At 35.6% G+C, this 18,334-nt stretch overlaps 1 protein-coding gene across 4 annotated transcripts in view; it reads left to right on the top strand.

Annotated features, from left to right (window-relative positions):
- The first annotated feature begins 100 nt into the window (after nucleotides 1-100).
- The window catches only part of LOC114874370 (alpha-catulin), a 55,038-nt gene continuing 36,804 nt past the window's right edge, over nucleotides 101-18,334 (top strand). For 2 of the 4 annotated variants that reach the window (XM_029183574.2, XM_029183572.2), the window contains exon 1: nucleotides 101-376. In XM_029183574.2, the coding sequence (XP_029039407.1) occupies nucleotides 290-376 (87 nt within the window). In that variant the 5' untranslated portion in view covers nucleotides 101-289. Of the gene's footprint in view, nucleotides 377-10,510; nucleotides 10,567-16,181; nucleotides 17,608-18,334 lie in introns of those variants that run through there. The other 2 variants (XM_046287364.1, XM_029183573.2) reach the window with 2 other exon arrangements.

Here is an 18,334-nt window from a genome sequence, read left to right as displayed (position 1 = left end):
GACTCAGCTGCGTACCGCAAGATGGCGCCGGCTGGCCACTCCGGTAGTTCGAGCCGAAGGCACACGCAGTTGCTCATGGATCGCCGCGCTGGCGGGATGTCGCTCGCGTCGACGATTGTCAGTACGACGATTGGCCGGCAGTGTGAAAAGAGGGGTGCCTAGGGAAATACGTTGAAACACACGGTTGTGCTGTGAGGTGGTTGTGTGGCGAGAACGGAGAAGCAAGAGGGGTGCAACGAACCCTCTAGGCTCGGTTCGAGTCTACGGAGCGCGGAGTTGTGTTCGAATCATGGCGACACCCGACCCCGTAGACCCAGCCACCCTAGAGATAAAGACCCGTAGCATAGAACAGACACTACTCCCACTAGTAAAGCAGGTAAGAGAATTTAATCGGAAACCAAAGGAAAGAAACGTTTGTTTGATCTGATCACTCGGTCTTTTTTTTTTTATTTGAGCCGCTTACACTGCCTGGCCTTTAACCACGATAGGTTAAGGTCTTCTCACCCTGGCTTACTTCGATACCGTTACGTTCTGTTGCACGGCATCGGTATTGCTCTACACAGGAATAATAACAGTGATTGTATACGTGTTTGGCTACGCGTCACGCTACGTAGTTGTGTAGTTCTGCACGTGTATATGAGAAAGCGTGCACGTACACACACGACCGATGCATGTGTATATGTATATATTTCGCAAGGAAGTGAGAGAGCGTACATGGTGGCCAGAGGAAAGGAGAGAATATACAGACGTGCGAGACGCAAGACAAGGACAAACAAGCGTGTCCACCGCGTTAGAGAGCGGGATAGATATACGAAAGAAGCGTGTACATCGAGGATTAAGTGTTACTTAAGACAAGGGAACGTGCAGCATTAACCATTTCTTCGATATCGATTTAATCTTAAGGAAAGTACCTTTTTTAGGCCTCGGCTAGTCTTCGGTTAAAAAGAAACACAACGGTATTTGACAGTTCTAGAGGCGGGCATGTGCTTTCTATCATCGAACGACTAAGCTACCGCACGATTAAAGTAACAGATATTTCGGTAGTTCTTCTTACTCTCTCGCTTCCTCTTTTTTGTTGTCCATCTTTCTTTTCACCTTCTTCCTTTTCTATCCGTGCACTATATATATATTTATGAATATATATATATATATGTGTGTGTGTTATATACATCTTCCCCGGTGTCACGTGACGAGGGTTTCGTGCCACCGCACCGCGTCGATTTCAAATTTTTATAAAATTGTTATTCATTTTTTAATGGTTATAAACACGCGCGTAGTGTAATTTTATTTGTGCATGATTGTAAATAGGAAACACATACACGGAGGCATGTTGCAGAAATCAGAGGGCATTGAACCAATCTATAAAAAAAGTTTTACTTCAATATCCGCGAATTTGGCGGGATTAGTGCGCACACGAGGTACTGATAAACTAACCTCGATATAGGCAAATCGTTTTTTAGCGAAATTTAAATTAGTACTTACATTTTGTGCAATTTCTTTGTTTATTTAGAGAGCATTAAATTGTTATTTTTATTAAAAATAGAATAAATAGTATATTCATCCGGATGTATTTTTGGGGGGGAGCTTCAGTCGTGTGATTAATGAAATGGCGCGCACGTGTCGCGTTTTTTATTACCCCTTTTAGACTTTGCTACTAATTTGGGAAGCGAAAAAAAGGATCACGAGGATTTTTAGTCGCTCGAAATAATTCGTCACTTTATTCTCTTCGAGAGTTCCATTAAATTATCGAGTAACTTAAATTTTTAAATAATTTTAAATTCTAAAATTCACGCAGATATTTTCGAATACTTAATGATTTATTTTTAAATAAAAATAAACATTTTTAATTACACTTTTATTCTAGTATATTTCAGCGGCTACTAAAAATATGGCATTTTGAATATGTAATTATAAATATTGACTAAAAAAGTCGTGTTCCAATTTAAGGTTCGCCGAGATTCTATATAGAAATGAGATGCAGAATTTTTACTTAATATTTTCTTAAGATAAATATTGAAACGAAAATTACACCGAAGGGTTACTTAGTACTCTTGATCGAATTAGAGGCAGTCCACGGTCTCCTTTAAACGTGCTTCAAAGAGAATGCGTCTTTGAAAGAAAGCTTGAATCGACGATCGTCTTGGTATCTCTTTCATCCTAAATCTTCGTTTCTTTACGTACGAATTGTATTCAAACACGAAACTCAATCCACAAAAGACGTCGTTATCGAGGAGAGTAGAGCAAACGAACAGGTTCAAGTGGATTCTCTTTATTCCAGGACCTACTTAATTTCGTAATCGTCGATCCAGTTTTCTACGTCGCTTCTCGTTGAATTAATTTCGAGTGGTCATCTCCAAATATTTACATATCCCGGTAACCGAATAATTGGGAAAATTTAAATCTCAGTAGGATCAAATTCACTGAGAGAATTTAATTTTCCATTTGAACGGTTTATTGATTTTTAAGAATCAATGATGTTTATTAAACGTTTGTTAGTGTTTGGAAAATTTTCCACCAACTTGTTTAAAAATCGAATAAACGTGTAATTGAATTACGTGAAAATATGAACACCGTCTGGCCAGTTGCATTCTCCGAATGGCGGAATAATAGAATCGTATCCAATTATGGCGAATTCTGTGCACCCTTGGGATGTACGCGTACCGACTCAGACTCCATTTTATATTCATATATTCCTCCTATTCGTTCGATATCTACAGTATACTGGCTAATACATGTATTAGCAAGATAATAGACTTTCATCGTGTAGCATAAATTACAACTAGGCTTCATTACTGCTGTAGGGGTCACTGGTGACCCTCAAATAAATTTCAGAAAAATATGATTATGAATTATGCATGTTTTTATTGGAGGGTAGCAAATTGGAAATTTCAATTTGAAAATATATTTGACTATTCAGGATGTCTCGGTACACATGTCCATATCTAATTACAATTAGCAGTAAAATACCACAGTGAACATGGACAATAGTATGACATAATAATTCAAAAAATGTTTAATCTAAGCCCTCCATTTGGTATTTAAAATTTTTAATTATATTGAATTTGTAGTGTTAATCAGTTTTCCATTCTCCACATTAGTATTGTAAAATACTAATTCTATTAGAAAAATTTCTAAATTTAAAATGCTAATCCCCAATCAGCCCCAAAGTATCCAACGTATTAATAATTTATTGCTTTTGGTTATGAGAGAAAATAATATATTTTTGAGGTGTGAGAATTAATAGATTAAACGGCATTTGCTGATGTTGGTACACACACACGATCACGAAGAAACGTGAAATCAGGTGTGTATTGGTTAAACCTCTTAGATAGAGAAAGCGCACGAGTGTCTGGTGCATGACACAGAAGACGATCGTTACCGGACTGCAGCCACTTGTTAGAGCTCCGTCTAGCCATCCCCGGACTCCTCTTTCTTCTATCTTTCTTCCTTCATCTCTTTCTATTCCCTTTTTCCGTACCTTCTTCGTCTAACAGAGACCTTCGACCTGCACTTTTCGCGCAGACTTTTCCTTCTTCCTGGTTTTAGGGCGGCCGAGCTGCGGTCAATGTTTTATCGAGCATTTTCTGGTAGATTTGTTGGTAAACCGCCGATCAATCGCTTCCTATCCCCTTCGATTTTCAGTTTACCTAATTCTCTGCTGTTTCATCAATAATTTTCACTCGATAGAGAATTATTTCGTGGTGTAGTCTTGGAACTGTGAATCTCTATAGATATTTGGAATAATCTACTTGAATCTCCAAAATGAAAATTATTTTAAATCTTGATAGTGTTTTTGTAGATGGAATATTTGATAGTGATCAATCATAGTTTACTGTTTATTAATATTGATGCAATGTTGCACGAATAAATGAAGTTTCTGTGTGTTGTTAATGGATCCAAGGAGTTTCCTGGAACACTTCAATTAACCCTTGTTCTACGCTCTGATATCATCAAAGTGTGCTAAGATTAGTAACTGTGGGATGTCCATCACCCCTGTCAATTGTGGATGTAAATTAGACGCAAACTGTGGGGTAATTAGTATCGTGAGGTTTTTATCTAGTATTTTATTATACTTTTACTAAGTTAATTAAATTAACAAATTTTCTTATCTTTTTATACAAAAATTTCTTAATTGATAATATTTGGTTAATTAACAATATAGGATGGCTTAAATGAATATAAAATCAATTTATCTGTTATCAGTTTATTGGTTTTTTAAATTCGTTTATTGGTTTTCCATTTTTCACGATAATCGTTTCAAGTGATCGGTTTGGTGCTCCAAATCTGTGTGAATTGCAAAAACCATCGCTCTTTTTGAAGGATTAATCATTTTCTGTTATCTGGTTTTTTCAGTCGTATGACTATTGGTAATTTCGAACCATCAAAGGTGTATTTATTATTATTCACATTAAATTTCAAACATTTTTTTACACTTTATCTATTTGACGCTTAGATGAGCTATAATTTAGAGGAAATTGGAAGGAAGTAACTACTCATTTAAGCAAAATAAATTTTGTTTTCTCATTTGTTGTGCATGAAAAGAAATAGGAGTATTCAGCGTAGAAAAATTTTCACGACGATGGGGACACGCTCGTAAACCAGCAATATCTACTGAGAATTCCTCGAGTGGCACACTTGAACACTTCAATTAACCCCGATCTTCGACCTAACCCCACACTGACCCATTACTGACACGTTACGATCGGTAACTATGGCCACAGACTTCCGCAGAGTCTCTCTCCTTGGTTATACACCAAGAACTGTGACAGATAAATGGAGGCAGTCGGCACTGAAATATAGTTGGAAACATTTTATCTGACTAACATAATCTTTGGGAACAGAGCTTCCTCTGTTTAATAAAGATGTAGAGTTTAGAGGAATCTAATGAAAAGTTTGAAACGTTGCAACTTAAGCATAAAAAGATTAAATAATAAGAAAGGAAACTTCTCAAATTTCATTTAATAATTAAACTAGTCAAAACGAAAATACCAATTAAATTTATACACTCTTTACTTAAAAATTCTTAGCATCATCCAGGTTTTTTTATAGGAAAAATTTCTGGAAAATTGAAAAATTGATCAGCGTTATAAATAGAATTATACAGAATTATTTTAAAATTCTTCAAAGATATTTCAATTTTCTTCAACTTGGAAAACTTTCTCCCATAACTTTTTATTTTGAACTTTGTCCTGGATTTTTCATCGCGTCTACAAAAGCTTTCGTAGAAGATTCCATTAAAGATGTTTGGAAAGGAGCGGATACAGACATCACGAGCACGTGTACAAGCTTAGCGTTCATTTCTTGTCAAAATAGATTCTTAATTTAGGTTCCTTGTCGTGGCAGCTTTAAGATAGCACACGTGGAAGTTAACGTGTTAAGCCGGCTATACACCAGCCGAGCAAGAACAAACGTTTCCTCGCGTTCTATTCAATGCAAATTGTTCTCATTCTTCTCTCCAAGAAAACACATGCTTATTCCCACTGTTGTTCCTTTGACGCATACTTGCTTTTATGCCTTTTTAATTAAAAATGAACGTATAGTGTAACAAGGTTTCCGTGTGAAATCCAATATCTTACAGATGACGATTTTATACCTTACGTTGGAAAACTACTTTTCTTATTTTTCATCGGTCAGATGTTACCATGGATGAAGCTCCTAAAAGACAGAACTTCTTCTGACAAGTGTGTTCAGCAAACTGTAATTTACGACCCCGAAAAGCACTCGACCTTACGCTTCTCTATCAAGTCACTAAACTTCAGACAGATCGGAAACTTTGGCTTCATAAATTAACTTAATTAAACATTCTTTCTTAGATTCAGTTAGTCAAATATTAACCCTTATCTGGATAGTCCATTTATATAACTCACTCAGAGGGATAGTCAGAGTCAGTTTTCTTGCAGGATAAATTTTCAGAAGTATTCAACATTTTTTAAAGTTTATTTATGTACGTATTCAGAATTGAATATATTTTTTATAAAAATTAGACTCTAAGTTGTCAAGAATCATCCTAGGATACTCTACTATTTATTCTGTGAAGTAGGTTTCAGGGAAAGAATGAAAGCACCCTTGAAAGACAATATATTTCGTGGTCTAAACTAGATGCAATTTAGGGTTCTAATCAACGAGATATCTCTTTCATTTAAGTGTAATCCTTCTCCTGCTACGATCAATCGATGTTCTCATTATAGACCTCCTTCTGTGCTGCGTCGTTTGAATTTGTTAGCTTTATTTATGTTAGACTACGAAAACTGAAATCCGTCAGTTCATTACAATTTTAATGAAAAACAAGCATAATTTTTTTATTCTTATCAAACCGTATTCGTTATTAATACTCTCAGAATTGTGGGATTATAGATTTTATCTAAACAATTTTCATTTTTAATGTAAAAGTACTCTTAGAATAATCTAGTTTTCAATTTGTCCTAAACATTCCTCGCGTTTACCTCTTGAGATTCGGGGATGTAATAAAGATTCAAGAAACTCCTGAGAATGAGTAATTCAAGCGATGTACTCGAGAAGTTTAATCGTTCGTTAAAATTCTTCCGTAATTTTCATTAGCGTTTATTTTTTTTTATTTTTTTGCCAAGCTTCTCTATCCTTGAAAGTTTTAATGGTACGTAAACGTTCGTGGCATCCGACGCGATCCTTGTACTCGAGATGATCGAAATAATCTATGAATGTCCTATCCACACGATGGAACACCACTTTTGAGAAATTGCATAAGGGATGAAGTTTATTGGATAGCGTAATCAGTGGATATTGAATTACACGTCATTTCATTACGAGCTTCCTGAGTAGTTTACGTTCTTGTAAGTGATCCATCCATCTCGGATCGTTCGAATTAATTCCTACAGTGTTCTCCAAGGAGACGGTAATTCGTTGAATAAATCCTTCGTTGTGTCATGTAAAATATCATTTTATAATCCTTCCACATGTATTATAAATTATACAAATTAGGAAATACCCTGATAGATTTTTTTCTATGATTTATTAACACGTTGATTGTCTTGAGGATTACTGGTGGCCAATATTTTAAATGTAATATAATTAAGTAATTAATAAATTATGAGAAAAGAAAATTTTCAAATAGTATTATTGTAGGTGGTATTTTTAACATTGTTAGTATCATTTATTAGAATTCTATACACACTAATATTATATTGATACCTTGGTTATGAAGGGGGGGAGGGACCAGTAATCAACGACTCAGATTTAATTTTGGCAATGAAAAATAATTTTTTTGAAATTTTTTGGAGAAGACATGTAACATATTTTTAATATTTTTTAACTGATGACCTTGCAAAGCTTCCATTAGTCTTCTTAACACTCGACGTGTTAATAATCTTATAAAAATGCTAAAAATTTTATTGATACAAAATGAAAATTTACCCTTTTTTCTTTTCTTTTTCTTTTTTTTTTTAAGGTAATGTCTGTAAAAAGAAAGAATGACGTGCTTTGTTACAGTTGCAGGATGGATTTAATACGTTTCTTCTTTGAAGTTCCTCGCAAACAACTGTCGGCAAATAGTTCGAAAAGCAATATATGTGTTGTGTGCAGCGAAAGATATTTTTCGTTTGCATGCTGAGCAAACATGCCACAAGCCATCGAACAAACTAATATTGACCGTCGGTCTATCCAACGATAGTAAAACTTCGATCACCGTTTTGTAGCGTTGGGTTAAGAAGGAATCACGTTCAATATTATTTCTAGATTTCAAGGAATATTTTCGTATCTTATATGTTCAATTGACTAAGCTCTGCAACGATTTCTACACTCCGAAATAATTATTCCAATTAGAAAATAACTCAATTCATGAAATATGTTTCTTTTTTCTTTAAATAATTAATCGATATTGTTTTGTTATAATGAATTATTAAATTATTAATGTATGCAACAATTCTACTCTTCTCTCTAAATTTTTGCATATAGCAAGGCGTGTTAATAACATTTTTGACCTACTAACGTACAAAGTTCAAAAATAAAAAGGTAGAAGATTGAAGAACATTCTTTTCTCCTCTAACGTTCGCAATTTTCAAGAATAGTTAGAGGAATTAATTGCGCAGCATAAAGGTTCAAAACCGACGTAATAATCTTGGCGAAACTCGGACGAGCCATTAACATGGAAACGGTGAAAATTTCAATCTCGAATTCGCGTTGCCGCAAAATGGTCCTGTTAAATCCGACACGCGATAAATTGCTCGTATCGGTGAGCATCGCGATGAATAAAAGCCCCAGTGGCGGGTACTGCTATCTTAAGTGAGTGGCGTATAAAAAGTTTTTTATGTCACGATGGTGTAGTAGTATGATCTCGAATTGTGAGCAGAGCAGAGAAGCAGACATAGCCAGATAGGAACTTGAAAACATTGGAACGTTTACTTGATATGAACGCGTATAGTCATTCTTAGAATAGCAAGGAAAAATGGATCATTTTTGGGGGGAACGGATAATGGTAGAAAATGGGCAATTTTGGAAGTGCACGGAAAAAAATTCTTTCATACATAAAAAAATTGAAAATATAATATAATCTAAAAGTAAATTTACATTTGAATACGTATAAAGGAATTTTTTACTTTCGTTCGGTTTCCAAATTGACCATATTTCTGCCATTATCCTTCCACTAATTTATACAGAAGTTATGGTGATCGATAAAGAATAGATGATCAAATGAAAATCTGACTGACGATTTGCATTGTTCGAAATTCGCTTTGTTATTCGATTGGGAGAAAGATGGAGCCGAATCGAAGCAGCAAAAGTGCGAATGACGTGGACCGAAGTTTGAAGGCTGAGAAAATATAGGACGGTGAAGAAATAAAAGGATCGTCTAGGAGTTTTGTGTCGCCTTATCTTGAATGAACTTGAATCGATCGCATCGGTATCGGGAGACAAAAAATTCGAAGAAAAACGACTTCGATCTGAGCACAATGGTGACAGACGTTTCATTCGCATTTAAAGGGTCCAGTAAAATGCTTGGTCATTTTATTTTGCTACCAGAATTAGTTACTTCGACCTTTTTAATCAGAAAGTATCCTTTATAGATTTCGGAGATCCATTTATCCCGAAAAACAAGAAAATGAAGGCAATTAAATTGAGTTAGTTCAATTTCGTTATAAAAGTATTCCATGATATTCTTCAAGAATTCTGTTCACTAGATTTCAATATTTTTCTTAAAATTTTCGCTCTACTTCACTGTAAACACTGTCCAACATTTCTTGCTAAATTAAGATGAAATTTTAATGATTTGGCCTAGATTTAAAATTGCAAAGATAAATCTTTCTCTTGAGTGAACGATCGTTCTTTAAGGATTCATTTTTCGACTTTAATTGTGAATTGAAGGGTGCGAAAAAATGTGGAATTACTTACGTAAATTTATTCTGGTTTTGTTTGAAAAGATTCTTACGTTCTAACCCTTCAGTTCTATTTCTAGCGGAACAATTTAATAACCTTTTATCACGCTGGACAAACTTGCAAGTACTCACATTTTGCAATATGAATAATTCAGAATGAAACAGTATATAGTAGAAATAAAAAATATAATATGGAAAAATCTATCCATTTTCTTTGCTTGTTTATATTTTTATTAAAAAAGAACACAAAATCTAAATAGAATATATTCAGATAATTAAGCTCCATTTAGAGATTTAATGTACAAAAATTATCACATAGCTCATTTCTAATTTTTTTTTAAATATTTCATACAAATCTGAATTTTATTGTAATTTAATCAAGCACATTTCAAAGCAGCGTTAAATAAAAACTTGCTCCTTAAGGGCACAGACTCCTTCGAGGCCTACTCCGAATCGATCTAAGCATTAGAGAAATTTTTTACATCGGCGTCAGTCTCTAGCTTATTTTTTTCAAAAATACCATTTTTCTCGATGGTATTTATTGGCGTTGAAATGGACCACACTACCCTGAGGCGAAATCTACCCGTGTGTGCTGTACCTGCGAAAATTTAATTTATGCAGCTATCGGAACGAAAACGAATAATACGAAAACGAGTGTCTCTCTCGCGCATTGCGTATAAGTGCATGCTTTCCGTTGTTTGTGTGGGTGCACGCATACAGCTGATGCACACGGAGTCTGCTCCCTTAATGGGTAAACAGCATCACGTTAGTTTCCCGAAAAAATTTCTTTAATCTTATTTCGACGATCAAATTTTCATCACAACACGCAACACTTTACCCTTTATGTACACGTAGGTGGCTGTAATAACGTTATCGCAAATACGAACATATGGGAAACAACATTTCATATTATAGTAGACAGAATTGGGATGTAGTTGTTGTTTCTGGAGAACCGTTGGAGCTGGTTCGTTAGAAGGAACAAAGTTTAAGCAAGCGAGTTCCGACGGGCAGATAACGTCGAACTGGGAACAGAAAATAGTGTCGCTTACCGCTAGAAAAGTAGAACAAACAAGAAAAAAAAAAAATACAAAAATATCAGCCTGCCCCCCGAGCTTATTACGTGTGATCATGATTTTTCAATTAAAGGATTGTACGATATGTTCTAGGCACATCTTCGACAGGCGAAACAATTGAGTTCGTAGGTATAATGGGTTCTTCCATGGTAAGTCTTTTTTAGAGAAGAAATGTTTCACGAGACAATCGTTGATCGTTAATTGCGTGTGGTGTAACGCTGTTAGAGTTCCATAGTTGATTAGCGTTAATCGAACGGTGTTGTTTACGTGTAATTAGAGCGAGAGGAAGCGAAACGAATAGATTAAGCCTGAACTGAATCATTTCTTTACCAGCTTTTTGCAACAGAGTTGTTTCTTTATACAATAGATCGATGTGATTAGACACGAAGAAGAATAATTAATGAAAAAAAAAAAATAAAGATTTTGTACATGGTTGGAAAGTTTTGTTGCGCTGATATAGAAACGTAGAATCGTTTGTCGATTGTTGTATGCGATTAGAGAACAGGGCAAATCGTTGATCCAAATGTTTTTTTCTTATTGCGAAACGAAGGTTCTTTTTGTAGTAATTATGTGGAATTGGGTGCATTTTAGTTATTTTAATGTTTAGGTCTATGTCCTGAGTAATCTCACGTTTTATATCTAATATTTTTGGGAATAGAAATATTCTTTTAAATTAGATTTAAATACAATATTTCTGAAAATAGAAATTTTCTTTTATTAAGGAATATTTCTAATATTGAAAATATATTTTTAATCCTGAATATTTCTTATGTCTTATACTGATAATATAATATTTCCAATATTTCCAATTCTGAATATTTCTTATACTGAAAATATACTCAATATTTCCTATAATGAAAATAAAATATTTTTAATATTTCCAATCTTCAATATTTTCTATGTTGAAAATACAATATTTCTAATGTTTCTAATCTCCACTATTTCTCGTATTGAAAATATAATATATGTAGAGAATCTCTATAATGAATATAATTTCTAAAACAGAAAGTGTAAACGTGCGTCATAAGTATTGCATATATCAACATCGAGTTTTCAGCAACGCATTTTATCTCAAGAGTCTTGGAGCGAAAGGGTTAAGCAGTTGCAGAAAATTATGACCTTGTGGCATACGTGAACATTTCGAAGCAGTAGGATACGTCTTGCTGAAAATATGTGCATATGAAATTACTCAGGATATCGACCTGCATAATATCAAGATCATTAAAATCAACAAGATACACCATACTCCACGTAATTACTTGTTCTCTGTTTGTCTACCTACCCTTATGTTCAGTAGCTTTCTCACAGACATGGCATGATTTCGGTATGCGGCTCGGTTTACTGTGCTGATACTTTGTTTTACATTAGAGTTAGCGGAGTTTGAAGTTTGCAGTCGCGAGATCCATCGAAAGAAGTTCGATCGACTTCGCTTCCTTGGAGCTCCTCGATGAGATGGTAGAAGTTTTGAACATTGCTTTCCTTTTTTCTTTCCGTTAACGTCCGTGTCGAGTGTATACTGTAATTTAAAAGTGTTACAAAACTTCCTTGTACAAAATCAATTTTTAACAGACTTCCGCTGTTATTTATTTAACGACTTTATAAGACGTGTATTATCGATGAAAAATATTCAAAACTTCTCGTTTCTACATTTTTATGAAATTGGCCAATCGCGACGTTCCGTTTATTCAGAATTCAGCTTGGAAGATCCTTATCCCAGCGATTCTGTGCCAGTAACTATTTTTAATCTTTCCCAATTTTCATTTCGCTGTAGTTTCGTTTCATTTAGAACGTAAGATCAATTTTGCGGTAGGGTTAAAATTCCATTAAGAACAGCTCATCTCCGGACACCATTGGCCGTGATTATCGCACCATTCAACTTTCATTTCCTCGCGGAAGCAAAATTTCATTTGTAAAAAAAATAATTGAATCACATAAGAGCGAAAGACGTCTGCTTCCTTCTTTATTTTTCTCTTGTGCAAATTAGCCGATGCAGCTCGGCTAGAGTGTTGCAACGAGAGGAAAAAAGAGTTAGAGTCACACGTATAGAAACGTTTCTGGCGAGGATTAAATCGAATGCTCTCTCGCGAATAAGTATGCCGTTTAAAAGGGTGATCTATGGTCGCGCTTTGAATCGTAACTCAGTACAAATTATTTTTCTAATGGTGCATAAAACACCGAGTGTATTTGACACGTCTGGAACTTGCATAAGAGGTTCATAAAAAAGGAAACCATTCTCGAGTTAACTGTTGGCACAGCAGATAGTAAAGGGAGCAAAAATATTCTTCCTTCGCCTCGTTTTTTTTATTATTTCACGAAACTACGTAAATTGGGTTTTCAAAGGAAAATAATAATTTTACTGCAATTGAAATTTTTATTTCTAGTTTTGTGCAATATTTCATTAGGATTATTTCTACTGCGACAGTCAAAGTGTTCATGAAACAATGTAAATTGGATTTTCAGAGAAAAATAATAATTTTACTGTAGTTGAAATTTTTATTTCTAATTTTGTGCAATATTCCATGCATTAATAGCATAAAATAGTAATTTTATAGCTTAGGATTATTTCTACTGCGACAGTCGGAGTGTTGAGAAATTTTTAATTAGCCATCGATTTGATTGAATCGTTCAGTTGTCGGATTATTTCCAATGGGAAAATTTGCTGAATTTATAGACACGAGATAATGCAGGCTTATCGATTACATTTGCAACGCGATACCAGCACAGACTTTCTCTCAATCGAGCAGAATGATAAGTCAGCCGTGTGGAATTCCTCGTTCTCTCTTATGTGTCCCGTTTGCTCCATATCGGGGTATTGCACATAGATTTCAGCGAAGACATGTTCTCGATGGCTAGGTTTAAGGATATTTACTCCGTTCACTCGTCTGTGCATACATATGATAGCATATACTCTATGGGTAGACCACACTCTATTCTTCAAAGAGAAACTAGGTTCCTCGTATTTGCAAAGGACATCACGAAAGATTATTATTAATTCCTAATGCTCGTTTTAGAGACTATGTAATTAGTGATATTTGGCTCTATTCAGGCACCATTTCGTTCCTAATTTAATTTGGAAATTAATAGGAAATGAAAACAGTAAAATACAAAAATCACACTAATAATTTTCAATAACAAATTAAAGCACACGATTGAAAAATTAATTTCTAATATTTTTAATAATCAGTATTTAGTGTAACAAGCATTAGATTTGATCAAGGTAAAATTAATGAATTATTAGAATTTATTAGTCGTTAGAAAATGTTCTTCTGCTTCAAGAAAGACTTATAATAAATAAACGCACAAAACAGTACTAAATACCATAATAAGAGTCCTAGCTATTTTTTGCATGTTTCGTCGTTGAAAAAGTCCTTTCTAGTGTAAAGGTATCAGAAATATGTACAACAGTCACGTTTTCTGCTCGGCATTCTTTTTCCACGAATCGTGCTCCTTTTGTCTCGCTTCGCTGTTCGGTATTTCTTTCCTTTCTGAAATTCTTTCGTTCATGGTTTCGACTGCACCGGAGTCCTTCGTTCTCGGTGCATCAATGTGGCGAGAAAAATGTAACGATAGAAATCGTTTCAACATAGAACAATTGAAATCGTAGATGTTGATCCACCGAATTGTACGTCTGACCATATACAAACCTGTTCTACTTATTATAAAGAAGGAAATTTTATGTATCAATTTCTAAAAATATTTTTATATTTCTCATTTATATTGCATAAAATACGCTTCAATTTATTTTATTAAAATAACATTTCAAACATTTTTATTTGAAAAGAAAAATTCAAATAAGAATTTAGATTTAAAGTGACAGAGTGGGAAGTAAATTTATCTCTGAGAATATTTTCAAGACTTTTTTCTTCTCTTTCCTGTTGATTTTTTCCATTTCCTCTCTCTAATCTAGGAAACAGTGTTACGCGTTATATTTCCTTCGTATTTCGCTCTGGTTCCCTTGGAATCTCGTTCGCGTCGTTTTGCTTCTGTGATTTCAGTTTATTCTTATCCAGCGATATAGTGTTTCATACTCTTATCATAATTATAGTATTTCGTATCCTTGCCACAATTTCATCAGTAACGTTACTGGATAGAGATTCCACCGACTTGTTGGATAAACTCGGTACTTTCATTGCACTCGTTTTTTTATCTCCGAATCTAATAATACAAATTTGATTAAACGTTACTCGAAACAGCAGCTATTCAATTAAACGCAGACCTTCACATTTCTTTTTACGAGATTTACAGCTTGCTCTACCCTTTTCAATCGTATCATTCCCTTTATCTTTGTAATTATGTTTCATTTTCGTGGTATTTTACTCGCATTAAATGTGAAATTTCCTTTCGGGATAGGGTTTCGATACGAGCAGCTTGACAATGAAATATTTCCTTCGATGAGTGTTGAATTATTTGTTTCCTGAACAGCGTCACTCTGGGTCAATGAAGACTCAAGCCTAAAAATGTATACAATTAATCAATTAGGATATTAGCCTACTAGGAGAATAATTTTTAAAAGAACAGCGTAAAATTTAGAAAATTAAATGCGAAATTAAATTAAAAGTTGGACTCTCCCCATGGTCCGTCGTTCGAAGGTTAAATATCTATATTTGGAATCTTTCGATGTTTCAAGAAAGACTCTTTTATTTCTGACGCAAGCACTTACCTAATTTTTTGAGTGATCTTTCATATACCTTATATATCAATGTCGAAGTTAGTCAGGCTTCAAATTGGCCGAGGAACTTTCTGATACCTTCATTCATATCATCATCTCCATGAATCTCTGTTGAAAAGTCGTTCGATTCACAGCCAGCAAAGTTATCGAACAAGTAACTAACAACTCCGAAACTCATTTCACGGGAAACGCATGAAATCGTGTTAAACACACGCGGTGGCCTTCCATCGATTTTCATGGAATTATATCCGCTGTGTTATTTGGACATTTTTACCCAGAAAGGGAGAAGAATTCATGCAACCGCGAGCCAACTATTTCCGCATGGTTTGAGCCAAAACCGTCGTATAAAACATCGATGTATTAGCGGTTCGATAATCGAATATTTGTTGCCAATCTTCGCCACAGATTGCGTGGAAATCCGGCTTGAAATTCGCCGACACGTGTTGAATTCGAAATTTTACAATCTCCATATCAAAGAGTAACTAAACTCTTTTAAATCCAACCCGTTGAATCCGCGCACCGATCCAAAAAAAAAAAAAACAAGCAAAGTACAATTAAAGAATAATTACTCCGTCCAACAAAAGAAGGAAACGTAACGTACTTTCTCATCTCCGGTGGTCGTCAGAGTCGGTGTCTAAGAAACTCCCGCGCTTTTTCGCTCGAGTCAGCATGAAAAATGCAGGAATTCCCTAGACCGGCTTCGCCCAAGGTGGAAATATAGAAGAGACAAAATTCATCTAAAAAAAAATTGAATCCTATTTAACGAAACACGAAAGACGAGAACGTAGGATCTCGATCGGACGAATAAGGTGGGAGGAACGAATGGTGGTTGGAAAAACGAAGGAACTGTGAAAATTACGATTTCGCGGGCGAAAGTACGGGCCTGCCGGTGTATTGATTGTCGGTTGGTGGAGAGAGTCAGCGCGCCTGTGCTCCGCGGTGTTTCACGCAGAGAGAGATAGGAAACGGAGCGAGGGTGTACAGAGGGCGGAGAAAGATCGAGAGAGGGAATGAAAGAGGGAGAAACCACCCTCGCTACCGTGGTCCTGCCATCGTGTCGGTTTCGAGTCCAGTCTTCCCCTAGGCACTCGACAGGCCGGTACCTGTTTCTCGAAGCGACACGCGCTCTGTCGTCCTCGCAGAACACTCGCTCACCCCACTCACCGACATGCACACACATGCGTACACCGAGGAAACATAGACACACGTATGAATCTACACAGGCGCGTCGTTCGACTCGACATACGTTCTATCCTGTACATAGAGCATGACATATAAAGACGAACTTTCAAAGATATAAAACGGACATACATACAGACACACACATATACATACACACACATGAGCAGGCAACCACATGTCTGGTCACACTGTGTACACGCGTACGCGAGAGAGCGAGCCGCACAACGAGTGGTCGTCGTCGTCTTCGAATTCGTCGCTCATTGTCGCGCGTCGTAATCACAGAAGGAAACGAGCCTGCCCTGAAACGATCGTAACCACCTGCCGAAATTATTCTGGCTGACCGACCGCGAAGCCAATCGTCTATTTTCACCTACGAACCGATGATTAACTGTGAAGATTAATAACGAGATAAGGATAGAAGAATTTGATCGGTGTCGATCGGTGGAAAAGTTTGCTCTTCCGTCGCTCCCTTTCATCGCAGCACGGACAGGTGACTCGAAATTACTTGGTCGGTCTGTTGTCGTTACGAGAAGTTCCGCTAATCGGTTCACGACGTGCAGGCTTCATCCGGCGAGCAGCGTGCACGCGAGGAAAAATTAACGGTGAAAAGTTAGCCTGATCCCTCGTGTACGGGTCGTGAACCCTTTGTTCTGAAAGGGCGACGACGAACTTTGAAGTCGGGTTCATCGTACCACTCGAAAAACGGAGACAAGTTCTGAGCCTGTGGTAGAAGCCTAATATAAAAAAAGAAACAGTGATCTTCCTGAAAAAAAACAAAAGAAAGAAAAAAATACACATATATAAAAACGTCTATTTTTGTTCTGGTTTCCGTTCGAATACGGGCCCCCATTGTTTCCCGGCCTCGTGGTTATTAACGAGACGGCAAAAGAAAGAAACAAAGAGCTAATAATAAATTGTAATTGTTAGAAGAGAGAGAGAGAGAAACACACTTGTTAAAGAACGACATCACTGCACCGACAGAGAAGATTTAAATATTTCTTTACGTATATAAGAGAAGCACACATATCCTAATGATGTTGACGATTCATAGTATATTTTGATCATACTGAGAGAACGAGAGAGAGAGAGAACGTGTGTATGTGAAATTAGAGAGAAAAGAAGAGATTATAAAGCAACTGACAAATTTTGACAGGCACAATAATAAAAGGAAGTTCGTAGAGTTATTGAAGCGTAGATTATCGCTAAAGTAGTAAGAGAAGAGATAAAGGAGACGAGGATCATCTTTTGTGCTGATTACTTATTAATTGCCCCTATGCCTGCCGCATTTTACCGACGTGACAGAAGCATGTACGACTGTGGCATGGTCCCTGATCGACAGGTAGGTTCTATGAATAAAATCATCCCTTAAAATTTTTCTGTGTTAGAAAGAAAGAAAATACTATTTTCTAATTCTTGGCTATTTTAACCCTTTTGTTCTTCACGTACTATACTCGTGTATTGTTAGAGATACTATAAAAGGGTGTAAGATTTCATTAAGTGTTTCTAATCACTTTATTTTTCTAAGTATTTAAATAAAATTTTTTATCGTGTAATGGAAATCTTTTTCCTGCCATTTGACACGTTAATACTGAAATAACCGACTTTGGATGTGTATCTTTAAATTGAAAATAGATAAAAAAGAAATCGGAAGTGTAACTCGGAAAACTTTGTTGAAATTAAAATAAATTTACATAAAGTTTTAAGTAGTTTCAGTGAAAATTCTGAATCCAGCAATGATAATAACTCTCGAGTAGGATATGATTGAACTGAAAATTTGCTGGGAGGGTGAGAAAACAAATTGCGACGATCAAATGGCTTTTTAGATCGTCGGATAGGTGAAAATATTTCCTCGGTAAATTCTCTTTGAATGCTTCATATAGGCCACGAGAAATGCCGATTGTTACGTTTCATGACAATTGTTATAAAGTACAATGAAAAAATTTTTTACTACTTTGTTCTTCATTGCTACTTCGTTTCGAACAAGTTTATTAGCAGAGCAATGTTCAATAAAAAAATTTTACATTCTACTGATATCAAAAGGCAATTTTATTCATATAAAAAAATTA

Source organism: Osmia bicornis, chromosome 10 (assembly GCF_907164935.1).
Source record: "Osmia bicornis bicornis chromosome 10, iOsmBic2.1, whole genome shotgun sequence".
NCBI classification, from domain to species: domain Eukaryota; kingdom Metazoa; phylum Arthropoda; class Insecta; order Hymenoptera; family Megachilidae; genus Osmia; species Osmia bicornis.
This window is presented reverse-complemented; position numbering and strand designations above follow the sequence as displayed.